The sequence below is a fragment of the Hakea prostrata genome, chromosome 4, assembly GCF_041222555.1.
Source record: "Hakea prostrata isolate BN-2017 chromosome 4, UWA_Hpros_2, whole genome shotgun sequence".
Lineage (NCBI taxonomy): Eukaryota > Viridiplantae > Streptophyta > Magnoliopsida > Proteales > Proteaceae > Hakea > Hakea prostrata.
In genome coordinates, this window is record NC_142603.1 from 50,061,524 (window position 1) to 50,088,325 (window position 26,802).

General features: G+C 37.2%; 3 protein-coding genes across 5 annotated transcripts in view; 2 read left to right on the forward strand and 1 right to left on the reverse strand.

Moving 5' to 3' along the window:
• Window positions 1–5,210, reverse strand: part of LOC149019371 (disease resistance protein RML1A-like) — an 86,667-nt gene extending 81,457 nt beyond the window's left edge. The window contains exon 1 of the mRNA XM_089153399.1: window positions 4,627–5,210. Coding sequence (XP_089009525.1) covers window positions 4,627–5,129 — 503 coding nt within the window. The 5' untranslated portion in view covers window positions 5,130–5,210. The remainder of the gene's footprint in view (window positions 1–4,626) is intronic.
• Window positions 5,211–9,738: 4,528 nt separating this feature from the next.
• LOC149019374 (uncharacterized) lies at window positions 9,739–11,756 on the forward strand. Its single transcript, XM_089151019.1, has 2 exons — window positions 9,739–9,884; window positions 10,988–11,756. The coding sequence occupies exon 2, from the start codon at window positions 11,010–11,012 to the stop codon at window positions 11,454–11,456; it is 447 nt and encodes a 148-aa protein (XP_089007145.1). The 5' UTR covers window positions 9,739–9,884; window positions 10,988–11,009; the 3' UTR covers window positions 11,457–11,756.
• A 3,146-nt stretch (window positions 11,757–14,902) lies between these two features.
• On the forward strand, window positions 14,903–26,412 carry LOC149019375 (DExH-box ATP-dependent RNA helicase DExH12-like). Of its 3 annotated transcripts, none has more exons than XR_016173079.1 (5): window positions 14,903–15,556; window positions 15,843–18,821; window positions 20,785–21,174; window positions 21,279–25,594; window positions 25,685–26,412. XR_016173079.1 is itself a non-coding variant. In XM_089153401.1 (3 exons), the coding sequence occupies exons 1-3, from the start codon at window positions 15,873–15,875 to the stop codon at window positions 24,471–24,473; spliced, it is 6,534 nt and encodes a 2,177-aa protein (XP_089009527.1). In that variant the 5' UTR covers window positions 14,903–15,872; the 3' UTR covers window positions 24,474–26,412. The 3 variants fall into 3 exon arrangements, 1 of the variants encoding a protein (XP_089009527.1); XR_016173080.1 differs by having other exon boundaries at window positions 14,904–15,933; window positions 16,055–18,821; window positions 25,685–26,411; XM_089153401.1 differs by having other exon boundaries at window positions 14,903–18,821; window positions 21,279–26,412.
• Window positions 26,413–26,802: the final 390 nt, after the last annotated feature.

Sequence of the window (26,802 nt, forward strand, 5' to 3'; positions counted from 1 at the left end):
TTAACACTATGTATAATGCCCAACTTACATAATTGAGATATATAAGGTGCACTACTGTGACCTAGTCTACCATGCCATAAATCAAAAGAATCAAAAACATAAGCAGAATCAGAAGTATTTATTAATTCAAGAATACTCAATACAAAGAGGCCATCATTTAGATAACCTTTTCCAATAAATACATCATTTTTCAAGAGAATCGCTTTGTCTGCGCTTCAAAGGACAGTTTGAACCCAGCTTTATTCAGGAGCGGACCAGAGATCAGATTTCGCCTTATATCTGGTACATAGAGAACATTCTCCAACCTCAGAATTTTTCCAGAGGTTAGCTTCAGGGTGATTTGTCCTTTTCCGATTACATTGGCTGGTTGAGAATTTCCCATGAAGATCTTGTCAGTAGCATCAGAATACTTGGAGAAGAAGCTCCTATCTCCACAAATGTGCTCGTAGCACCCGTATCTATCACCCAGGATGTTGACTTTTCAACTACAAAAGCCTCTGTTATCATTGCAGTGTAGATCTCAGAGTCAATCAGATTAGCCCTTGCTTTCTCTGATCCTCCTTTCTTCTTTACCCTGCAATCCTTAATGAAATGCCCAGGCTTGCCACACTTGAAGCATGCTCTCTTCTTCTTTTTGAAGGTAGAATCTTGATTGGGTTTTAGAGACTTATTAAATTTCTTTTTCTGTTCAGTCTCTACCAGGTTGGCCTTAGGCTTATTGGAACTACTAGATTCGTTCCTAAGTCGGTTCCTTTCTTCTATTCTCGATCCGAACCACAACACTCGTCAAAGGCCCATCCTTCCTCTTCGTTTCATTGAGACCTTAAAGGCACTCCAAGAGGAAGGAAGCTTATGTATCAAGGCACTGGTCACAAAGGCATCCGCGTGAATGATATTCTCTTTTGCCGATTCCCCACCAACACTTGATACTTGTTTACTTGGTCGAGATGCTAATCCCATCGACCAACGTAAACTCCGAGAAGGTTTCAACTACAAACCTTAAGTTACCGGCATCCTCAAGAGTATACTTCTTGACTAATGCCTCCCAGATTTCATAAGCAAATTCAAAAGAGCTATACACATTGTATAACTCATTTGACAACGCATTTAGAATGCGATTCTTACATTTGAAATCTGCAGTGAACCATTCGATCCTTTTCTGATCGAAGGTAGGATCACCTGACTTATCAGGTTGGGGTTCACTCAGCACAAATGCTATCCCAGCTTCCATAAGTGCAAAATATAGCATTTGCTTCCAACGTTTAAAGTTCTCACCTTTGAACTGCTCGATTTTGTCAAAATCGACTTTCCGGTTGGTGGTTGTGAAGCTTGCGAGAGATGGAAGAGGAGTGCTTTGTTCTCGGTGACTTTCTCATGTGTACTTACGTTTGCAGAGTCCTTCATGTTGGTCTCTTTTCCAACAGTTGTGTTGACTACTTCAGTGTTGTCAGTAGCCATAGTAGAAAATTCTAAATACCTTAAACTTGTTGTTGACGTCTGAGGGATCTGCACGCACACCAGAACTGTTGTTGTAATCACAGTACTTCTTTAGAGCTGAAACGTACCTGAAGTACTTTCTTTAAGGTATTTAGACACCCCGAATTGTGCAATACGGGTTCTAAAAGTGTCTTCACCCCAAGATCAGTCAGCCCAAACCTTTAAGGTTGCACCCCAGAAAGGTTTACTCAAGGTATAATCAGGTTATGTTCACTGCTTAACAGAATAACAGGGAGAGAGAGAGAGAGAGAAAGAGGAGGGAGGAATTCGGTGTGTCAAGAATGAGCACGAAATGGAGTTTATATAGAGCCCCAAAGGTTGTGGGTGAAAGGGTAAGGCCCTTTGGGTACCTTTCAGCTCACACTCCCAAGTCATATAGATATATTAATATTAATATATATATCTATCTATATAATCATGACAGGGTCACTATAGGGTATCAAGTAAATTAATAATACCTGGGCTCTTACTATATAAAAACCACATAATCAGATCCTCTCCACCCGATGTGGGACTAAATAAAACCATGGATAAAAGACACAATTAAAATAAATAAAATATTTATATAAAGTTTTAAACATATTTACAACACTAATTCCCCCACAAAAGAAAGTAAACTCTTACTCTACTTCTTTGTTTATTTTTTTTGGGTAGAAGTTTTCTTGATATTTTAAAATGGCCAAGTTACCATGTATTTTTGTGAAATCCCATAGAATCCTAACCCATTATTTCAGGTTTACAAACTTGAAGCTTGAGTAGACAACAACGTTGGACCATCCGAGTTGAGCCCGGATGTTCGGAATTTTTTTTTCTAATGTTTTTTGTAATTCCTAGTTATAATTATTTAGCAAACTAATTTATTTTTAAACTATTTCCTAATATTTCATGCCATCATGATCACTAACAAGCAATATGGCTCTCATTTTGAAATCATCTATTTTCGGATCTTCACTATACTGAATCTGAGACATCTTGGATACCTGGAATAGTCAGAAGTTATCAAAATTTATTTTATGTTACTAGTAAAAAATCATGTGCAATGTACAGGGATATTTGTTAGTTTTTTAAATAATTATAATTATGTTGATCACTTGATTGAATTGTCATCTATGAACCAAATGATAAGAGTTTACTGGGACTTTTTCGAATAGATGATGTACGGGAAGGTTTGTAATTTTATTTTAATCTTTGCATGTACTATTTTTATTCAATTCAAATACAACCACTCTATTTTGCTTAAAAATTTATAAATAAATTTAAAAAAAAAAAACAAAGTGATAAGATATAGGGATAATTACTATTACCCCCTTATACTTTGGTTTGATTACTAATCAAACCTCTTTCTTTATGAAATTACTGTTGTCCCCCTCACTTCTAACGGTGTTAAGTGGTTGTTAACATCAAATATGTAATGTCTATTTTGCCCTTCATTAAAATTAAGAAGTTAAAAAATATGATATTATCCTTATTTTTAGAAACTATATTGAATGTCAATTATATTCTTAAAATCTTATATTTACAATAAATTTTGGCTTTGGTGGGACCACACACTTTGTACAATGGTAAGCATATATTAGGAGATTTTCAATTTTCAACTTTGAATTACATTAGATATTTCCTAATATTTTAGTTTCTATTTTAAGTTTTATTTAATCACATATTTCCTTTATTCGGCAATTTCTTTTTAGAGAAGAAAAAGCAAGTCTTTTCTTTATTTGGTAGTTTCTTTTTAGAAAATAAAATTTAATTTAAAAGTTAATTTTTCTCCATAGTTAATTAATGATAGTATTATAACTTGCAAAAGAGTAAATAAGTAAAGAGATAATTGTAGGGTTATTTTTGAGTTTTTGAAAAAATATATAGATGCCACATCATCAATAAACTAACTGAGCTTAACGGAAGGGGGCATTAGTAATTTTAGACAAAGTTAAAGGTTGGATTAGCAATTTTAAAAAATAGAGGGGATAAAGTAGTAATAAAATCAGAGTACTAGGGGGCAACAGTAATTATCCCTAAGATATAATAATAAACTATTTAGGGGCAACAATAAACTTTATTTTTTTTTGGGTTAAATAGGTTACAATAAACTTGAAGGAAACAGTTTTGATGGGATTCTTAAACATTAATGTAAAAATTTTAATTGAGTATTTTAAGTGATGTGCAAACAACTGTTCTTTATTCTCTCTTTTTAGAGTTATTTAAACATTGTGGGATTTACGCATGAATATCAAGACGCATTATTCCAGTATATTTAGTTCTAATGAAATTAAAACTATTGGGTTTTAAGCATGAGTATGTAAAGATATTTAAAATTTGGAGTTTAGTGGAGATTATTAATAATAATAAATTGTAAAGGATTAAGTTATATGCTTCTTTCTTTTTATAAATAAATGTTTGGATTGATTGGTAGTGGTGTTTTCGTCTTTTTTTTTTTTTTTTTTTTTTTTCTCTTTTTCTTTTTTGTGTGTGAGGGTTGCTTTTAATAGAATTAATTTCAAGGGCAACTGAGACTGTTAGGATCTATGCTGCAGGACTATCAAAAACCACTTAATTTGGGGTTTAGTGGCAAGGATTAATTAGAAGAGCAAATTGCACTGGCACCTCAAAATGGAGGCCTTAAAGCACTGATACCTTACTTTATGTTTGAAAAACACAGAGACCCCAAAATTAGATTTTTATTAGTCTAATTTGTCAGTGAAAACGTTATATCATTGTTTATTTTCTTTCAATTCTAAAAATATCCCTATAATAAACAGTGACTTAATGGTTTTCAGTGACAACTAAGACTAATGTGTCCAATGAAAATATAATTACAATTAATATTAACATAGAATCATAATAAAAAATCAATGAAAATATAGAATTACATTTTAGACATAATTAATCATATTCTCTTAATAAATGATTGAGGATATTTTTTAAGAATAAATATAGGTATCCTCAATAAATTCGTGCTTTTATAATAATAATAATATGATTTTCCTAAGAATTCATTCATATATATTTCTTTAAACCATACAACTAATGCAAATTGGTCATATGAATAATCTAACTTCCTTTGGTTGGTGATTTATCATGATTTTGTGGAATACTAATTACAAGTGAGTAAAATATAACTGTTGGACTTACGTTTCATTCTTGACATGCCAACCGTCCAATTCTCCAACCTCTTTCATTGCATCCTTCCACTTTTGTACATCGGATACCATATTGATTTGGTGTTGCTTAAAGGCTTCCTCATATTTCCTTTTCTGGCCTCGCACATCCCTTGGCTCGATTTTGTAAAAAATGGGCATGACTATTTGACCCAGTGTTCTTCTGCATTCACATATATAGGTTAGCTCTTTGAGACACCACTTACTTGATGCATAATTTTCTGAGAATATGGGAATTGAGATCTTTGATTGCTGAATTGCAGTGAACAAGTCCTCCTCAATCTTGTTTCCTTTTTGGAGTTCTTCAGAATCCCTGAAAGTTTGGATTCCACTTCCTACTAAAGCATTATAGAGGTGGTCGGCAAAATTGGTACGAACGTCATTGCCATGAAAGCTCAAAAACACTTCATAATTCATCTTCGAACAAGAACTAGTTGATGATGATGGTGAACAGAAGCTCTGAGGAGTTACTGACATTTTTTTGTTCAAATCAAATTGCTTGGACAATAAGTCCCTTCAAATCTGAAGTTGCATACCAGAATTGAGGCTCAAGGAAACGATAACAAAGATGCTTTTGCTTTTAGGGAAAGTTCCTACCACTTTCTTTTACGCATTACAAGAATTTAATCACTTTCATATTTTCACATGACTTTTAGGTTTAAAATTGATATTCTTTTGCGACATCACATGGCTTTGTCTGTGCTGTTTAAAAAGTGAAAGATTCTTATCACTTTCTCGAGTGTTTGTAAGAAATTTCTTGTATTGACTTGTCCATTCTTTAAGGAATCTTCTATTAGTCTTTTTTTTTAATTTTTGTTATTTTTTGTTTTTTCTCTCTCTTTTTCTTTTTCTTTTTCTTCTTTATTTATTTATTTTATTTTTTATTTTGCTTCCGGATAAAATTTGATTATAATTCAATAGTCACCTGACTTCTAAAATCAAAGCTGAACAGAAAATTTAAATCTTATTCATTCACTTTGGTCTAGTGTGCTCTTTCTCTATAGGAAACCTAGAGTTTGATTACAAAGTTTGGTCTCCATAGATATAATCTTCTATCTAAAAAAGCTTAGATTAATAAATATAGTATATGTGTAATATGTATTGTGACGACATAGACGATTCATGTGTCCATAAGGATTTTGCATGGGTAACCCACCTTGTTACCATTAGTTAGTTAGTAATATCATTTTGCTTTCACATGTTCTCAAACTTTAAAAGTGATTCAATCAAGTATTGAAGATCGGTTTAACACGAGCAACCAAATGTAAACTTAATTTTGCTTTGAAGAAGCAAAGAAGTGACTCGGAAGTGCAATGTTTGTGTTCAATATGAATATTTAAAAAAAAAAATGAATAAGAATGAGTATTGCATTGGCAAAGAAGTATTATTATTATGTGCATTAAACCGCTTTTACAGACTATTCTATGGTTTGGAAATGTACACTTGATAAATTTGTTCTAAAAGTATTTCTTAATTGAGCACACACTATGAAAAATCCTATTTTTGAACAAAGGAGTGGATCAAGAGAGTAGGGTGGAGGGGTTTTATGAGCAGGAGTGAGGGTGAGATGGTCTCCAGAAATCTTCACCATCAAGATCATTTCGTCAAGTTCCTATTCCCCAAAAGAACAAGTCTTACATGTTCTACAGGAGCCATTTTTCTCACTAGTTCATTTTTTAAGAATAAAAGAACAAACCATTTCAATAAACACCTGTATCATGTTTTTTGTTCTTTAAAAACAAAAGAACACTGAAAGTGGTTTCCAAAAAGGTTACCAAATACCAACCACACCCTTAGACTAGATTTATAAACGAATCGAATTGGACTCGGATATACAACAATCTAAATCTGAATCCAATTAGCAAATTCGCTATCCAAATCCAAATCTAGTGGAAATTTTTAGAACATATCCAAATTCAAATATGGAACTTTATCGAATATCTGATAATAATCCGATCCAATAAACTATCCGGTTATTAATTGTTATTTTTGTTAATTTTTTATTCTCGACTTTTTATTTTTCGGTTACCGATCACCGTATTCCAAATCCGATTATCAACATTTTTTTTAGAGAAAAAATATTTAATACTTTATTCTAACAAGATAATTTTTTATTTTTTCGATTATCTGATTACCTGTTTTCAGAACCGATTATCAATCATTTTCAAAATTTAGTCAGTACCCAACTTTTGTTTCAAAAAATAAACACAATAATAAATAGTTGTATAATTTCTTTTTCTCGAAGCAAATATTTTTATAAATTTTAATTTATATTATAAAAATCATATGAAACAAAATAATTCAATCAAACTATTTTTACCAATTTTTCTGTTTTTTAAAGCAAGAAACACGAAAGACTCTTTTTACAATGGGATAAGAAATGGGTCCTTAGTTTCCTAAAACTTTCTCATTACATTCTAATTTTCTTATCCAACAATTTTTTAATTGTCATTACATGGCATTTTCTACTTTTTAAAAAGGATTAAAAAAATTTATTAGTTGGCCGACAGCATCATTGAAATTTGAAAGCAAAAGAAAGAACGGCCCAAGGAGAGACTTGGAGTCAAGCTTTTTAATATTTTATTTTTTCACATTTCTCCTTTCATGTTTTTCGAGAAGAATTTGTACACTTTTCTTCCACACTTCCCACTCTTTTTCTTCATGGAAATGGGTTGATAGGACCAAAAAATCCCACCCACCACATAAACAATGCCCATAGTCCAATGCTCTATTTAATTAAAACTCCTTAAACACTGACACCTCATTTTATGACTCTGTTAAAATTATTACTATTGAAATTGAAAAAACCAATTTACCCTTTTAACTCATAAAGTTAAAAATATTAAATGGATTACTTTATCCCTGATATCTTCCATCATGGTGGTTAGTTCAAAGATTTAAGTAGAAAGCCTATTATATTTGAGATGGGTGACTCTAACAAGTAGGAGGTGTATTATTGCTCAAAATTCTTGCTCATGAAAATTTCAATCGAGGTGTATTATTGAGTAGTTCATTTCAAAGCTTATTGTGTATTTTTTGATATTGAAGGAGTTGCGAAGTGATTTTTAGTTTTATTCTTTTAATTTGTGTTTTGTCTAGATCTTCTTCATGTCACCTGAGTAGTTGGACGACCTTTGAGGGCTTCTTCAATGTGACTCGAGTAGGTGTAATGCCTACACTCACAAAAGAAACTACAGCAGCCCTACCTAGTGTTGGTTGAGAGATCACCTTCGACACTCAAGTTAGTCTAGGCTCAACAATAGAAGTCTCTGAGAGGGTTCTTAGAACGTAAGGAATGATAGTGAGTAAAGTCTCATACCTTGCCAATCTCACGAATGGGGTTTATATAGTAGTTACCTTGAGGCAACATTTCCGTTGAGTTTGCTCACTAATTGAAGAGTGGGGCTAATTGCCTTAGGAGGCACGTTCATTTTCTTAGTAGCACTTTAATGGAGCCATTACTTCGAGAGTCACTCCCCCATGTTTCACTGTGGGCATATTGGGCGGTTATTTCTATAACAAGCCCTTTTGACTTAGTCCTTCTTCAAAGCTTTCTTCGAACGTGGTGATGGGCGTTCTCACATTGCCCGAGCCTATCCCAAGTGATTCCCAAGGGATCCTCCAGAGGAGTGGTTCTCCAACTTCCCAAGGGAATGTTTACGGGGTTCCTTGAGGGGTTCTTCAAATCATCTTGAGAGGGTGGTCTGTATGTTCCCCAAGGAGTCATCTGTTCCTTCTTGAGGGGAAATTTATATGTCTTGAGAGGATGTTGGTGAATCTTTTGAGGGGGGGGGGGTGTATTGGTAACTTCCCAAGGTGGTATCTACATGTCCTAAGAGGGTGCTAGTGAATCTTCCCAAGGGGGGCATTGGTGACTTCCCAAGGGGGTTTTCGGGTTGACTACCCTCCACAACAATTTGTGTGATGAGTTCTTTGAAATGTTCTTAATTTGTGGATTGGGAGTGTAGACATGCTTTACGCTGGTCTTCTTTTCATTTCTTTTTTCTCCTCCATTCTATCTTTGTCTATGGTATGATTATCTATGTGAAGATAAATCATAATTTGGAATATTTGGATTTAAGTGCTGAGAGGGATTTTGGAGTCTAGATCTTTTCATCTTGGTATTATAATTCATGTGAGTTTCACCTTATCTCAACCATTGAGTTTCACCTGACCCAAATCTCTCTTGATTAGTTCTACTTTATTTAATCTACTTTGTAATGCATACCTATTCCAACACTAAACCCAATCTTATGTAACTATTGTAAAGTCTCCCATGGAGTGAAAACTTCCTCAGTTGTATATAAATTTTTAACCTGTAACATGAATGGCAAGTGAATAAATTCAATAGCAGAGCAAGTCTTTTAATATCTGTTGAGACATTTCTCTTGATTGGTCTACTACTAGGGGGGGGGGGGGGAAAGAAAGTCTATGATAATATTCTTTTTTACATAAACAACCAAATATTGCTAATTAACTTCATTTTTTTTTTAATTTGCATCTAGAAGTGTTGACGTTATTCTATTGTTATTGATAGAAGACTAGGGGCGGAGCCTAGACCTTAACGTCATATATGGAGCGGAGGGGAGGATGAATAATGATTACAAATCCTTGGTTTCTACAAATTTGTCCGACAATGTTGTTTCTTTTCATTGTCTTTATTGTTAAAATATTTCTCTAATTAGGAAGGCCAAGTGTTGTTGTTTTACATATGAAGAGAGGGTTAGAGATAAACATGAATTTCTCTAATTCATGCTTTAAAATCTTTATATCACTTCGACATTTAAAATAAAAAAAAAAGGAATAAATATCACTTATCTCTCCTCTAAGTTGACCAAATGATACTTGAACTCCGTGAAAGAAAAAAATAATTTAGAATCAACTTAAATATCATTTTTACTCTTTTTGTGATACAGCTTATGAGTCTTGTGGTTATGATCTCCACCTCCTTCCTTTGGAAATCCAACTCTGTTTGAAAGTTGGATTTTTGTTTATGGTTGCACACCCTTGTAATATTTTTAATCTGACGGTGAATAATAAGGGTAATATCGTAATTAAGTCAATTTCGTTAAAACTTTCTTTCAAATTTACAAAAAACATCTCTGAAATAATCGAATTTACTGTCCAAGTCCGTTCTACTTTTAATTCCCCAATATTTCTCACCTGGAGAGTCCCCCGTATGTTCGAAGGTGGCTTCACTTGTTACCTCTGAGAAACTTGGATCGAAGCAAGGTTGATTCGAATTCGATTGCTCTGAATGATGCCTTCCTTTGATTTTTCTCATTGATCTTTTCTTTTAAGACTCCAGATAGCTTTTGAGCTCAAGTATCTTAGTTCAATTACTGGAACTTCCGTGCAGAATTGCCAGCCACCAGTCATGATTGAAAATCGATACTAATTGAAGTGCTGAATATCTAATTTCTTTTTTCAGCTCTTATGAATCGTAAATTTATTTATTTATTTTTGGTTTAGTTATTTCCCAGAAGACGTTCTTCTAGCCAAATTGCTACAACTTGATCAGATTTCCTTCTCCGTCCTCTTTATCTGATTCCAGAATTTGATTGCCATGGTTTATTCCACGGATCTCCTTATCGGCCAACTGTTCTAGAGCGTCATAGTGAAAACCAATCCATAAGGGTTGCGAAGCAGCAGTGTTCTTTTTCAGAGTAACACATTACTTGGCTGCTACAGTTGCATTCTAACTGTTCGATAAAAGGTTGCTTAGAAGGTAGAAGAATACAAGCTTGAAAATCAACCATTGCTTAGAAGAACTAAAACCATTGCAGCATCTTTAGTGGCTGCAATCAACTTGTTTGTTTGATTGGCTTTACCAAATTGCAACTGAAACAGTAATTGGCAATATCATTATCTGTTCTTAACATTTTATTTGGTGAATGGGTCTTTGATAATCTGATTTGATTGTGATGTTTGTTTCTTTTTGAAAACTTTCCATGTGTGAAAGAAGGTTGTGTTCGGTTCTCATATTTAATATGTCGATAAAGAGACTCTTTACTAGTAGCATCTTTTCCTTGTCTCCCATGTAAAGCACTAACAATTACCTCCGACTGATCAAGTTTTTGGCTGGTTCATGTTCGATTCTAGGGTTTAAAGCAAAACCTGAGTCCCAGTTCATTATAGTTGTACATAAATGTTATCATACGTTAGTTACTTGTAGCAATGCTTTGATGGGCTTGTTATCATTGTTAGGAGACTGAATAGATTGACTCAATCTTACTTTGAATTTAGCTTCATCTTGATAAAGCTCGTTGTTGATGGATGTGATACTAATCTATTGTTCTAGAGAACATTCTCATTTGGCCCTTCTTGTTTGTTAGGTTATCAATAGGTGCAACAAGAATGGCATCATCATCTATTGCTCTGAAAGACTTGGTACCTACAGCAAATAATAACATAAACACAAGATTTATATTGTTGGAGAAACGACCATCTTCAACAAGAAGTATGGTAAGTCAAGGTAATCAAAAGAGAGCATGCTTAGCACTTGTGGCTGATGAGACTGCTGCAGTTCACTTCCAACTGTGGGAAGAAGAATGTGATGCCTTTGAGGCAGGGGACATCATTCGCTTGACTGATGGCATCTTCTCATACGATCGGAGCAAACAGTTGGTACTTAGAGCTGGGAAGAGAGGGAAGGTTGAGAAGGTAGGAGAGTTCACTTTGGCATTCGTGGAGACTCCCAACATGAGTGAGATCTGTTGGGGTCCTGACCCCAATAACCCCAAGCATTTGGTGCAGGAGACTGTGATCTCTCCCTGTTCCCGTATTTTTCCACCACATCAATAACCCAATTACTTATTACATCTTGCATCTTTTACCAAGTTGTTGCTTACTGATTTCTTGGGTTTTGTTGTTATACATTTTTATATCCACAGCAGCCTAACTAACCTTACATCAAATGTAGGTTTAGAAGATAGTTGATTAGGTAATGCAAGGAGATAACATCAGGATTAGCCAAGGGCTTCTTCAATTAGTTCTTTGATATTCTATCTTAATTTCTTCTTAAATTCTTCTACTCCACTCAGCTCAAGACTTCAAATCTTTCTGTGTGCATTGTGCTGAGGTTCTACTTGAACAAAATAATACCTTAGCAACCAAAGACCTAAATTATTTTTCTAAAGAAATAAATTTCACTTTTCATCAAAATATTTACATTTCCCCCGCAAGAAAGCGAATTCTATGAAAAAAAACAAAAATGCTTATTTGTTTATGTAATTAATTAAATACTTATAAAAGATTCTAGCTTACTGGAGATTTTATGTTTCACAAAAGAAAACTGTTTTTACATTTCATAGCCTAGAGAAGGCATGTTGGAATTGTAAAAGAATTACTAGAGTCTGGGATCAATGGTTATAGTTCATTGGATTAAAATGGAAGGACATGCAACCTTGTAAATGAATATATGCAAAGGGCAAATCTTAAGTAGATTTACGCAAGGAATTCATTCATGCATTTGCACCCAAAAAGAAAAAGGTTATTCATTCATTATTGAAGCTCCTAGTTTTCTAGAGAAACTCTGGATTGAGTTAGGAAAGCTGCAACATACCTCCACTCAACTCTATCATAAACCTTCTTCATGTTTGAGTGTTAGCATTTCCTTTCTGCCTTTCTTCTTCTTTCTGATAAAGAGAAAAGTTTCACGTGCCATAAAAATATTATCTGAAATCGGTCGATCCTTCACAAAAGCTGACTGGGCTAGAAGGACAATGTTAGAAGCAAGGTATGGAGTCTGGAAGCTAAAACTTTGGTGCTCACCTTCATTGCAACACTGCACAAGCTTGTTAATCTGAAATCCTCAAATCCTCAACCAAATATGGGCTATCCATTTTTCGGGATTTGGCAAACCAAAGTGTCATTTGTGCCTTCACGGAGGAAACCTTATGAGAAGAAATAAAAAATAAACTTAAATAATTCCTCAAGGATAGATCCCAAAACTTTTGAAAAAAACACAGGGCAAGGGGTTGGAAAGAGCATGGTATATTATTCCTTGATAAGTTTCAGTTGAATTCCTTGTACCACTAGCTCCAATCCCTAGCTTCAACTTCCACTGAGGTGAACAGGTTCTAATAGTATGCTTTGAATAGATAACTTATCTCCTTCTCCTTTGAGCATCACTCATCTTCTTGATTGTTAATCTTAAAAAACCTATTATGCCTTCTCTTGGCCACTATGCTAATGTGAAAGAAGAAACTATTTCTCTCACTCTCTTGAAGCCAATCAACCTAGAATTTTGTCTCCAAAGAGTTTCCTCACAACTAAGATGTTGTTCTAGCTCACGAGCTACTTTGTTCTCTTTTGTCTGAGAGGTTTCTTGAGAACGAAGACCTTGCAAATGGGACAACTTTTCTTCAACTTCTCAATTTGGATGTGGATATTTCCAAAATAATTATAATTCCACACCTTTCAATGCTCTTAACCCCACTCCATTTTTTTCAACAATAAGGAAGCAGGGGGAGTCGTGACTTCTTTTTGCATTGCCTTCTCCACCACTACTTCAAAATTCGAATTTTTCAACCACATTGCTTCAAATTGAAAGGGTCTAAAATCCCTCTTAGCACCACCCTCTGAATCAATCACCAAAGGTGCATGGTTTGAAGAAATTGTTGTTTCTATAAAGACTACAATTTCAAAGAAATTACATAACCACTAAGAATTTACCAATATTCTATCCAATTTCACCCGAATATTTCCCTACCCACCCTTTTATTGCTCCATGTATGAGTAGCTCCATGAAAACAAAAATCTTTAAGCCCACAATTGTTAACAATCTCTTGAAACTACCACACATCCCTGCTACCTATACACAATCCACCACTTTTTTCTTGCTAAGAAAGAAAGGAATTGAAGTCGCTAACACATAGCCAATTTTCTTGGCTTCCCTCACTCAAGTCCTTCAATGCATCACATACTCTTTTCCTCTTGTGCTTCACTAGGTCCCCATAGGCGAGTTAAGAAAGACTTATTCTTCTTGAAGGTAATCTTATAGTCCATAAACTTACGGTTAAAAATCAGCACCTCCAGCTATATATTATCATTCCAAAATAAAGCCAACCCACTAGCAGTTTTGATAGAATCCACATTTGCACAACCAGCCATACCTAACTTCTTTTGAAGCTTCTCTTTCTCATTAGCTTGTATCTTAGTCTCCATCAAGAACAAGATGTCAAGTTTCGATTTTTTTGTGAGATTTTTGAGTGCTCGAATTGCAGGGGAACTTGCCAAACCTCTACAGTTCCACAATATAAGAATCATTGTGACCCGTGATGCCGGTCTCCACCACGTACCACGAGGATGATCGATAAAAAATGCTCCATGTGCTCATCAATTTTTTCATGTATAGCTTCTTCATTGCAGGTTCTCCCTTCCTTTTTCTTCTTATTTTTGTTCTCTACCTCCTCCCTGTTCTCAGAAATGTAATGTTCCAGTGTTGGAAATCGCAGGGAATTTTGAATGTTTGGCTCTTGTTTAATTATGCAGGTTGGGTTGGATATGGGTATGGGGTGGTTCGGTTGAGTGGGTTCGTATGAACAAAAACATGTTGGGTTGGGTTTAAGGCTTGAAAATTAGGTAAAGGGTTAGTTAGGCGATCATAAAGGTTGGGTTGGGCTTAAAGGAGGGGTGCCAGAGTACGGTGAAGATGTCGAGGGGGATCTCCTGCAATGAAGATGTCGGGATGGTGGAGGTAGAAGATGGTGGGTTAGGAACCTTATAATGGGTTGCTTCATGTAAGCATAACATCATGTTGCTTCGGTACTCTTGATCCTACAAGATTGAATTCATAATGAAATCAAATTTGGAATGATTAAGGGTTTCAACGTTTGAACTTGTAAAGACTTGTTAATAATATTGGGTGGGTCTCACTACAATTTGCGCCATAGGTGATGGCAAGATGGTTATGTAGTCTAAGATGACTATTCTTCTATTTAATTGAGTCTAAAGAGGACTCTAATATTCCTTTCTTAATAAGTTTAAGAAAATCCTAATTAAAGAATTAGGGTTGGGAGAAAAATTATAAATAGAGGAATGCAAAATCAAAAAGAAAAACATTTAGAATCTTTTTTTTTTTGGTGAAGAGCTTTATTCATTTAAAAGAGAAGCCCCTGGGATACAAAGTACCAATTACATCAAAGTGCAAAAGCCAAAGAACGAAAGGGGGGGGAGAGAGCGAAAAATAAGATGCCTGAGAATCAGCAGCATAAGAAGCTAATCTATCAGCTACAGAGTTGCCTTCTCTATGAGTATGATTTACAATTAAAACATCAAACAGAGAGGAAAGGCTGAAGATATCATGTATATAATGACTGATCTTCCAAGGTGGAGTCTCCGACTTCTTGTTAATCAGATTAACAACAGCTTCATTGTCACTTTCAATAATTACTTGCTTTAGATTGAGAGAGATAGCCAGCTTTAGACCTTCTCGAATTGCAGCAGCTTCCATTTGAATGGCTTGTGAGTTTCCTCCTTTACAGAAGAAGGTGAAGAGAGTGTGACCCAAGTGATCACGAGCAATACCACCAAATCCTGACTGGAAGCTGTTGGAACCCTTGCTGATTGCAGATCCATCAACATTGATTTTGATGTAATGCAAAGGAGGTGCACTCCATTTAATGCTTTTGAACTCTTTTCTTGATTTGCTATGCTGATGAAGGGCTAGATGCTCTGCAGCTGTTGATCGAGCAGATCTCCATATATGATAGAGAATCCTTCAATCATTGTGATTCATCACCTATAGAGTTCACAACTTCAAAGAAAAAAAAAGAAAAAAAACGCAAGGAGGGATCTAGAACCAATTTGAAGTTAAGTCTGATGATGCTCTAACATTGAGCGGAATTCTCAGCGCGCGGTAAGTCGGTTGGCGACTCTCTGGTTCAGAACAAGTCGTAGCGGTGAACTTCCCTTCTCTAATGTCTAAATCCTCTCTCTGTAGCATATTAGTTTTATGTTGTTATCTAGCTAGGGTTTCTATTCATACTTTTTAAGTTCAATTCATCGTTTCTAACCCTGCTTGTCATGATTTCAGTTTGGACCTCCTCTTAACGTAAGTGAATTGATTTTGTGGAGCACCATAACATATCGTCTCTGTGTTTTGTTCGTTTTCTCATTAAAGGGTTCAATTCTTCTCTCTCAGTTCAATTATTATTCTTATTTTTGTTTTCTTTTGTTTACGTCTAGGCTTTTGGTTTCTGTTTTGCTGGTGAAACAATGGCGAATTTGGGTGGTGGAGCGGAAGCACACGCTCGATTCAAGCAGTATGAATACACAGGTAACTCAAGCCTGGTGCTCACAGCCGATTCTCGTCCCCGTGATAACCATGAACCCTCAGGTGAACCTGAATCTCTTTATGGAAAGATTGATCCAAAAACTTTTGGTGATCGTGCTTTCAGGGGAAAACCTCTTGTATCCGAAGAGAAGCAGAAGAAGTCTAAGAAGAAGAAGAAGGATCGAGATCCTGAAGCCTTGCCCACTAGGCAAAGCAAGCGGAGACGCCTCCCAGAGGAGAGCGTTCTCTCTATGACTGAGGAAGCTGTTTATCAGCCAAAGACGAAAGAGACTGAAGCTGCGTACGAGGCCTTACTTGGTGTCATTCAATTGTATTTAGGTGGTCAGCCACCAGACGTTGTGAGTGCAGCTGATGAGGTGTTGGCAGTTCTAAAGAATGATGCTTTAAGGAACCCTGACAAGAAAAAGGAGATTGATGTGTTATTGAATCCTATACCAAACCATGTCTTTGATCAGCTGGTTTCTATTGGGAAGCTTATCACTGACTTCCAAGACGGTGTTGATGCGTCCTGTACTGCTGCTACCACTGCGGATGATGCTCTTGATGATGTTATGGGCGTTGATGTTGAGTTTGAAGAAGAGGAAGAGGAGGAGGATGACAGTGACTACGATATGGTGCCGGAAGTTGACGTGGAGGAGGATGACGGGCTGGATTCAAATGGTGCTGGTGCTATGCAGATAGGTGGAGGGAGTGATGATGATGACTTGCAAGAAGCCAATGAGGGAATGACCCTCGATGTTCAAGATATAGATGCATATTGGCTCCAAAGAAAGATCTCTCAGTCATATGAACAGATTGATCCACAGCACTGCCAGAAATTTGCAGAAGATGTGCTTAAAATACTTGCAGAAGGGGATCACAGGGAAGTGGAAAATAGGCTCTTGGTGCTTCTTGAATTTGATAAGTTTAGCCTCATTAAGTTTCTCGTGCGGAATCGGCTGAAGATAGCCTGGTGTACGCGTTTGGCAAGGGCTGAAGACCAAGAGGAGAGGAAGAAGATTGAAGAGGAAATGGTGGGTTCAGGTTCAGAGTTGGCTTCCATTTTGGACCAGTTACATGCCACCAGAGCAACTGCCAAGGAACGTCAGAAGAACTTGGAGAGAAGTATAAGAGAAGAGGCCAGGAGATTGAAAGATGAGAGTACTGCTGCAGATGGTGGTAGGGAGTGGCGAAGTTTTGTTGATAGAAATTCGGACGATGTTTGGATGAAGGGGCAGCGTGAAGCACTTGATCTTAACAGCATTGCTTTCCATCAAGGCGGTCTTTTGATGGCTAACAAGAAATGTGAGCTTCCCTTGGGTTCATATAGGAACAATAGCAAGGGATATGAAGAAGTTCATGTTCCTGCTTTGAAGCCAAAACCACTTGTTTCAGGTGAAGAGCTCATATGGATATCTGTCATGCCTTACTGGGCACGGCCAGCTTTTGAGGGTATGTCCCAGCTGAACAGAGTGCAGAGCAAAGTTTATGAAACTGCTCTCTTTACTGCAGAAAATATTCTCTTATGTGCTCCAACTGGTGCAGGGAAAACTAATGTTGCAATGCTAACCATTCTTCAGCAGATTGCGTTGCACAGGAACCCAGATGGATCATTCAACAACAACAACTATAAGATTGTATATGTGGCACCAATGAAAGCTCTTGTTGCTGAAATTGTTGGAAATCTATCCAATCGGTTGGAACATTATGATGTCAAAGTTAAGGAGCTAAGTGGAGACCAGACTCTCACTCGTCAACAAATTGAAGAGACACAGATAATTGTTACAACTCCTGAGAAGTGGGATATTATCACCAGAAAATCTGGGGAACGAACCTATATGCAGCTTGTGAAACTGCTGATCATTGATGAGATTCATCTACTTCATGATAACAGAGGGCCTGTGCTTGAAAGTATTGTTGCTCGAACAGTTCGACAAGTCGAGACCACAAAAGAACATATCCGGTTGGTAGGATTATCTGCAACACTCCCCAACTATGAAGATGTGGCAGTGTTTCTGCGAGTTGATCCAGAAAAAGGATTATTTTATTTTGACAACAGTTACAGACCTTGCCCTCTTGCTCAACAGTATATTGGAATTACTGTGAAGAAGCCTCTTCAGAGATTCCAATTGATGAATGATGTTTGTTATGAGAAAGTCATGGCTATTGCAGGGAAGCATCAAGTTCTTATATTTGTCCACTCGAGGAAAGAAACAGCCAAAACAGCTCGTGCAATACGGGATACTGCTCTTACTAATGATACCCTCAGTCGACTCTTGAAAGAGGATAGTGCAAGCCGTGAGATTCTTCAGAGCCATACAGATTTGGTGAAGAGCAATGATCTGAAAGATCTTTTTCCATATGGGCTTGCTATTCATCATGCTGGAATGACAAGGGGAGACCGAGAACTTGTTGAGACTCTTTTTGCCCATGGGCATCTTCAGGTGTTGGTTTCAACTGCTACACTTGCTTGGGGTGTTAATTTGCCAGCTCACACTGTGATTATTAAAGGCACACAGATATACAATCCTGAGAAAGGTGCATGGACTGAACTGAGTCCTCTGGATGTTATGCAGATGCTGGGTCGTGCAGGAAGGCCACAGTATGACTCCTATGGTGAAGGAATAATTATTACTGGCCATAGTGAACTACAGTACTATTTATCCCTCATGAATCAACAACTTCCTATTGAAAGTCAATTCATATCCAAATTGGCTGATCGGTTGAATGCTGAGATTGTTCTTGGGGCGGTTCAGAATGCTAGGGAGGCCTGCAACTGGATCGGTTATACCTATTTGTATGTCCGCATGTTGAGAAATCCAACTCTCTATGGCATAAAGCCTGATGTTCTGGGTAAAGACATCAAATTGGAGGAGAGGAGGGCTGATCTGGTAAGCATTAAGCCTTAAACTGTGGTTTTTGTGTTGTGCTCTTACAGTATTCATATTTTTTGTCACTTTGGGACTTTATGGGACTGTTTTATCACCATTTGACAATGCTTGATTTCATGTTGTAGCGAATTTCTTTTTTTAGTTGGAGTTTTGATTTGTGTATCTGGTTCCATAAGATCTAGGGAAACTTTAATCTTTTGAGATCCCAAGGCATACTTAATAGAACGAAATAAAATCCTGGCAGTCTGGAATTTATCATTAAGATTCAAATTGTGTTGCATATTGAGTACAACTTGCAAAGAAAATGCTATTATGATAGTTGTAATTTGTAGCTGAGTGTATACTTTTAATGGTTAGACGTTGGAAGGAGAAGATTTTAGTTTCTTTCCTATGCAGTTGATAATATTGGGTTTGCTGCTCTTGTCTGAACTTAGAAATGATTCAATTTTGGTGTAACATTAAGTCTTGTTTTAGTAGTACTTAGGCTTTGTTTTTTTTTTTTGTGGGGGTGGGGAGGGGGAGGAGGGGCTTTTGTTTTGAATTTTTTCTTTTTATAGTGGCTCGATTATAAAAACCCCAAATTTTAGATCCATTTGGGTAATGCAGAATTCATAATTTAATTAGGTATTCAGTATTAGTAGTGGGGCCTCTTGGCCATCAGTCAGGTGGTGCTATTTTTGCTCTTTCCAAAGTGTTTGCATATGGACAAATCTTCTTTGTTATAGTATGTGCAAGAGTGGAGGTTAACTTATATGTAAGGTTGTTATTAGGTGGTTGAGTGAAGATAGAGCTCCTCCTACGAGTAGTTGCTCAATGTGGAGAATCAAGAATCAGTTTTTCAGTCAAGAAAGAGTTGCTAGCTCCCCGTTGATTGATAGTTTTTGAATCCTAATTTTTTGATTTCTGTTTTATTTCTGATTTTCATTTTAAAGCTTTACAAATACATTGTAGAGTCTCACAAGTACTCTTGAATTTGATGAATGGATTAAGAATTAATTTGGTTTTGTCACTGAGATAAGAGATTGTTATCTCTCTCTCCTTCTTGCACCTCTCTCTCTCACACACACACACACACGCACGATTGTGCGTATTTCTTTTTTATTCACTTTGTCCAATTACCACATTAAGGTCTATTGATTTGTTCTGCAATCAGGACCTTCACTGTGCAATGACATGTTAACCAGCTATACCTTGACTCCAAAATGGGAGTTCACATTTGATATCTAATAAAAGCCAGATGTGTCTGGTATTTCTAGTGTCTATACATTCTAGAGCTTGCTGGTGTCACTGAGGAACCTCCTATCTGAGTGGCATGGAAATATCAATACTTTGACACCAAAATGGTATTTCCCCTCATTTCTTTTTTCATTTCTAGTATTTTAATATTTCTCTAGCTGTGTTATATCATGTTAAATAGAAGTGCAAATGTGTGGAGGCAAATAACTTAGGATGGTTGAAGAGTGAATGACAATATTAAAGCTGGGTTTGGAGTAGCTCTAATTCATGATTAGCTTTTGAGTCCTTAGAGATGGCATGCTATGTTCAACAGAGGGAATGGTTCAGTGTGGAGGAATGTTCTGATAACAAGACCTACGAGAAGAGGTGAAGGAAGACATGCTTAGCTTAGATTATATATCATGTATGACTTTGAATAGAGCTGATTGAAGAGTAAGGATCCATGTGGTATCCCATTTTAGTGGTGTCTGCTTTTTGTTGTTGTCACCTGTGTTTGATTTTGTTGGATATCTGTATCTTGGAGGAGAACCTTTTACCTTTCTTTGTTTGCCTGATTGAATTTGGCTAGCTTCTGTTGATCCTGATGGTGCGGTGTACTTCGTGCATTGTCTATGTGTGTTTAAGAGAACAATTTATCCATATAAAAAATCTTTTCCCTTTTCTGTTCGGTTGAAAAATATAAGATAATTTTGTTTTTTAATTTTATACTGGTCTTATTTATTTGCAGATCCATGCTGCTGCAACAGTCTTGGACAGAAATAATTTGATCAAGTATGATTGCAAAAGTGGCTATTTCCAAGTTACTGACTTAGGTCGGGTTGCTAGCTACTACTATATAACTCATGGGACCATATCTACATACAATATGCATTTGAAGCCAACAATGTGTGATATTGAACTCTTTCGACTGTTCTCCCTCAGTGAAGAATTCAAATATGTGACAGTGAGGCAAGATGAGAAGATGGAATTGGCGAAGCTCTTGGATCGTGTCCCCATTCCTATAAAGGAAAGCTTGGAAGAGCCTAGTGCCAAGATTAATGTGCTACTTCAGGCATATATTTCACGGCTTAAGCTTGAGGGCCTTTCACTGACATCAGACATGGTGTTCATTACCCAGGTGCCTTATTATGAATTTTGTTCTTTTTGTCCTAGTATTCTTCCTCAAGTATCTTCTTCCATCCATTTTTTAAATTCATTTTGTTCTACTTGCTTTCTTTGCAGAATGCTGGTCGTCTTATGCGAGCTCTTTTTGAGATTGTTGTTAAACGAGGATGGGCACAATTAGCCGAGAAGGCTTTGAATTTGTGCAAAATGGTCAACAAAAGAATTTGGAGTGTCCAAACACCCCTCCGCCAAAATAATGAAATTCCAAATGAGATCTTGATGAAAGTGGAGAAGAAAGATTTGGCATGGGAGATGTACTATGATCTTTCTGCACTGGAAATTGAAGAGCTCATACACTTCGCTAAGATGGGGAGACGACTTCACAAATTCATTCACCAGTTTCCGAAGCTTAACCTGGCTGCACATGTTCTACCTGTCACTCGTTCTGTGTTGAGGGTTGAACTTACTATTACTCCAGATTTCCAGTGGGAAGATGAAGTCCATGGATTTGTTGAACCATTTTGGGTTTTTGTTGAGGATAATGATGGGGAATTCATTCTTCATCATGAATATTTCATGCTTAAGAAGCAGTATATTGACGAGGACCACACTTTAAGTTTCACAGTTCCAATCTATGAACCATTACCTCCGCAGTACTTCATTCATGTTTTATCGGACAGGTGGCTTGGGTCTCAGTCTGTCTTACCTGTTTCTTTCAGGCACCTGATCTTACCAGAAAAGTATCCTCCTCCTACTGAATTGTTGGACTTGCAGCCATTGCCTGTGACAGCACTGAGAAATCCCTCATATGAAGCTCTTTATCAAGAATTCAAGCACTTTAATCCCATCCAAACACAGGTTTTCACTGTATTGTACAATACAGATGACAATGTCTTGGTTGCTGCTCCAACTGGGAGTGGGAAGACCATCTGTGCAGAGTTTGCTCTCTTGAGGAATCATCAGAAAGGATCTGAGTCCATCATGCGTGCAGTTTATATTGCTCCTATTGAGGCTCTTGCTAAGGAACGATATCGTGATTGGGAACGAAAATTTGGAAAGGGTCTAGGGATACAGGTAGTTGAGTTGACAGGAGAAACTGCCACAGACCTGAAACTTCTTGAGAAAGGGCAAATAATTATCAGTACACCTGAGAACTGGGATGCTTTGTCCCGCCGCTGGAAGCAGCGGAAACATGTTCAGCAGGTGACCTTATTTTTAACTGATGAGATCCACTTAATTGGTGGTCAAGGGGGTCCTGTCTTGGAGGTTATAGTCTCTCGGATGAGATACATTGCTAGCCAGGGTGAGAACAAGATACGGATTGTAGCTCTTTCAGCTTCTCTTGCAAATGCCAAAGACCTTGGGGAATGGATAGGTGCTACCTCTCATGGCCTTTTTAATTTTCATCCAAGTGTTCGCCCTGTACCTCTGGAGATACATATTCAAGGAGTGGATATAACTAATTTTGAAGCAAGGATGCAGTCAATGTCGAAGCCAACGTACACTGCTATTGTCCAGCATGCAAAGAATGGAAAGCCTGCACTGGTGTTTGTTCCAACTAGGAAGCATGCTCGGCTTACTGCTGTTGACCTGATGACTTACTTGAGTGCAGACAGTGTGGACAAGCCAGAATTTCTGTTAAGATCAGTGGAAGATTTAGAACCTCTAATTTCGAAGGTGAGTGAGCCCATGCTTAGTGCTACTCTTCGTCATGGCGTGGGCTACTTGCATGAAGGTCTTACCAGCATGGACCAGGAAGTTGTTTCACATTTATTTGAGGCTGGATGGATTCAGGTCTGTGTCGCTAGTGGCTCAATGTGCTGGGGGATGCCATTATCAGCTCACTTGGTTGTGGTTATGGGAACACAATATTATGATGGGAGGGAAAATGCTCACACTGACTACCCGGTTACTGATTTGTTGCAGATGATGGGTCATGCCAGTAGACCTTTTGTGGATAATTCTGGCAAATGTGTCATCCTCTGTCATGCACCTCAGAAAGAGTACTACAAGAAGTTCTTGTATGAAGCATTGCCTATAGAAAGTCATCTGCAACATTACTTGCATGACTACCTGAATGCAGAAATAGTTGTTAGGGTAATTGAGAACAAACAAGATGCTGTGGATTATCTGACATGGACATTCATGTACCGGAGGTTCACTCAAAATCCTATTTACTACAATCTCCAGGGAGTTAGCCACAGGCATCTATCTGATCGTCTCTCAGAGCTTGTGGAGAACACATTGAGTGACTTGGAATCAAGCAAATGCATAGAAATAGAGGATGAGATGGGCTTATCTCCTTCGAACCTTGGCATGATTGCTTCGTACTATTACATCAGTTACTCTACCATTGAACGCTTCAGTTCTTCTTTGACTTCAAAAACTAAGATGAAAGGCCTACTTGAGATTTTGGCGTCTGCTTCTGAATATGCTGAGATTCCAATACGACCAGGGGAGGAAGAGTTGATTAGAAAATTGATAAACCACCAACGTTTTGAATTTGAGAACCCTAAATGCACAGACCCTCATGTCAAATCGAATGCGTTGCTACAAGCTCACTTCTCAAGGCACACTGTTGTCGGGAATTTAGCTTCTGATCAACGAGAAATACTCCTTTCAGTTAGTAGGTTCCTTCAAGCTATGGTAGATGTAATATCCAGCAATGGATGGCTTAGCTTGGCTCTTCTTGCAATGGAAGTGAGTCAGATGGTTACACAAGGCATGTGGGAGCGTGATTCAATGCTTCTACAGCTTCCTCACTTCACTAAAGAGCTGGCAAAGAAATGCCAAGAGAACCCAGGGAAGAGTATAGAGACAGTGTTTGATTTGGTGGAGATGGAGGATGATGAGCGGCAAGAGTTGCTGCAGATGACAGATTCACAGTTGCTGGACATTGCACGCTTCTGCAACCATTTTCCCAACATAGATATGACATATGAGCTGCTGGAGAGTGACAATATAAGACCTGGGGATTATGTTACCTTGCAAGTTACCCTTGAACGAGATCTTGAGGGAAGGTCTGAGCTGGGACCTGTGTATGCTCCTAGGTATCCAAAAGCCAAAGAAGAAGGATGGTGGCTTGTGGTAGGTGATAGTAAAACTAACCAGCTGCTTGCCATCAAAAGAGTTTCCCTCCAGCGCAAGTCAAAAGTCAAGCTTGATAAGATTCCTGCTCCTGCAGAAGTTGGGAAGAAGTGTTACACCCTTTACTTTATGTGTGATTCATATATGGGTTGCGACCAAGAGTATGAGTTCATTATTGATGTCAAAGAAGCTGGAGGTGCTGGTGATGGTAGTGGGAGGGAATGATACACATTTTGTAGTATCCATTGATCCGAGTGTAGTATTTATGCATTTTGGATCTTAATTGATAATTGATTGTCTCCCTGTCTAATTACACATTTTGAGGATGTCACTAGACTTTTTATGAATCAAAGGTATGCAATAGGATTTTTTAGTTGGGGCAACTTCCTGGTAATATTTAGTGCTGTTCTGCTGTCAATCACAATTTTATTTCCACCATATGTTGTAGCTGTTCTGTGATGCTTTCTCTTTTGGACTGTAGTTGCGGTGGTTGGTTATTTCATGTTTGATTTCTTGATATAGTTTTGGATTGCATTGGAAGATCATCACCGCTACTTTGGTAGTTGGAGTGAGGAGGTGCGATGTATCTAGTTTGTTAAATAGGAGAGTTCTTCACATTCTTTTGTCTCATTTTTGGATTGTGTAGGTATCTCCTTTAGTTCTCTTCGGTATTTCACTTTAAAGAGTTGGAAACTTGGATAGATGGAAAGATGTTTCTGTTGGTCTCACCACAGAAGATCTAATTGTGCCTGCAGAAAGAGGAAGGAAAAGGGAAGGAGGGGGGGGGGGATGCAATTTGAAAAACAGTCCAAACATGCATCCAGTCTTATGGCGGGAAACGCAAGATTTACTGCCAAGAATGTTTCTGTTGGTCTCATTGTTGTTTATATGTTGTAGTTTCTTGTTATATAAATAATTGAAACTAGTGAGACTTTTCAGGATTTTTGAGCTGGGTTTTCTGGGAAGAGTTCTTGCTGTGCAACTATTGATGTTCTTGAGAATCATCCTTGTATCCTCTTCCATTTTACATTGTGAAACATCTTAAGATTGCTGGTGGATCGTACATATCTTATCGGTGTCTGATTCCCCCTAACATCTCAGTGTCATCTTTGGTTGCTTTGTTTTTGCTTCATGTTTCTTGGTGTTTGGTTGAACACGGAGTATTCTAGCTTTTGTAGTTTATTGATAAGGATTTTTAACCAATTCAAGTATTGAATCTTTGTTTGTGAAGGTGCATGAAATGGGTTCAGGAGTTTTTCCACTTTGGTGGAGAGTGTTTAGGCAATGTTGCAACTTCAGAGCAACTTCGGGGGACTCCTACAAGAAGGATATCTTTTACCTTAACAGTATGGTTGGGATATGTGTGTAACTTTTTATTAATTTCACATTTTCTGATGTCCCTTTTGGCTTTATTTTCATTACAATTGGTGCTGCAGGCAGAGAATGTTTTTGATGCTGAAGTGATGTACAGTTTTCTCAATGCAAACAAAACTGGGCATGTATTCTTGTATCATTATAGGCTTTGTATATGGAGCCCAAGAACAAAATGAAATTTGCAAACATCTTCAACAATGGTGTGTCAAGGTGAGTAGTCTGTCTGAAATTTCAACCACCATGTTTCTCTTTCCTCTGGCTCTTGTGAAATAGTTAAGTTGGGTATTCACATTTAGTGACACTGTATAGGTGAAGTACATACTCTGTTTGACACTTTCCAAGGTGTCCTAGTTGAACCAGTTGAGGAAGAAAATTATTAGGCAGTGCATAAAGAAAATAAATATTTTTTTTAAAGAATCGGTAACTTGTATATTAGGTGGTGGGGACTATTACATATACCACAGGGAGCATCGAATCCATAAGCTCTTCACTAGGAGATGCATGTCATTACCGACTAAGCAACCCTTTGATGGTTGGTGCATAAAGCTTTATTTCCCTCGGCATAGATTTCAAAGAATCAGAAAGTAGTTGGGAGGAGGAAGAGATGAGAATGAGAACTAATTATGTAATTTTAGGGCTTCAAATTAGACCTGGTATGTAAAAGAATAATCGTCCCTAGTAAGCCTCAACAACCCAGCAAGTTACAGTGATAAGACAAGTAAATTCTGTTTTACACTAAATTTTTGTGTGATCTTTTGCAACTGAGACATCAAATAATTGACAGGCTAGAGAGGTATACCAGTGAAAAAACTTCACAAGGATACAGTTCATACGGTTAGTGTTGAATAGGAAGCAACAAACAACCAAATTATCAGCTGCCTGAGAACACTGGAATTTTCAGAACCTGAACATGTTTTATGTTTAATGTCTGACATTTGCATCCGTCTGGTGTTGAATAGTAGCAAATCTACCGCGGATCAGCTGCCTGAAAACACCAGAAGTTGTTGCTGATGATAACCTATGGCCCCATCATTCTACTGCAAACACAAGTGATGGATGCATGCCTTGTAAAGAACCCCTCCACATGGGCTTCCCAGGGATAGAAGCTAGGCACTACGTCTCTGTTTACCAAAAAGAAAAGGAATGTGTGTCATCTTAAGCTTGAAAAACTAGACTTCAA

Coding starts and splice junctions, on each gene's coding strand:
- LOC149019375 (XM_089153401.1), top strand. CDS start 15,873: ATGGCGAATTTGGGTGGTGGAGCGGAAGCACACGCTCGATTCAAGCAG. Junction 18,822..20,784: donor AGGAGAGGAGGGCTGATCTG/GTAAGCATTAAG, acceptor ATTTATTTGCAG/ATCCATGCTGCTGCAACAGT. Junction 21,175..21,278: donor ACATGGTGTTCATTACCCAG/GTGCCTTATTAT, acceptor CTTTCTTTGCAG/AATGCTGGTCGTCTTATGCG.
- LOC149019374 (XM_089151019.1), top strand. CDS start 11,010: ATGGCATCATCATCTATTGCTCTGAAAGACTTGGTACCTACAGCAAAT.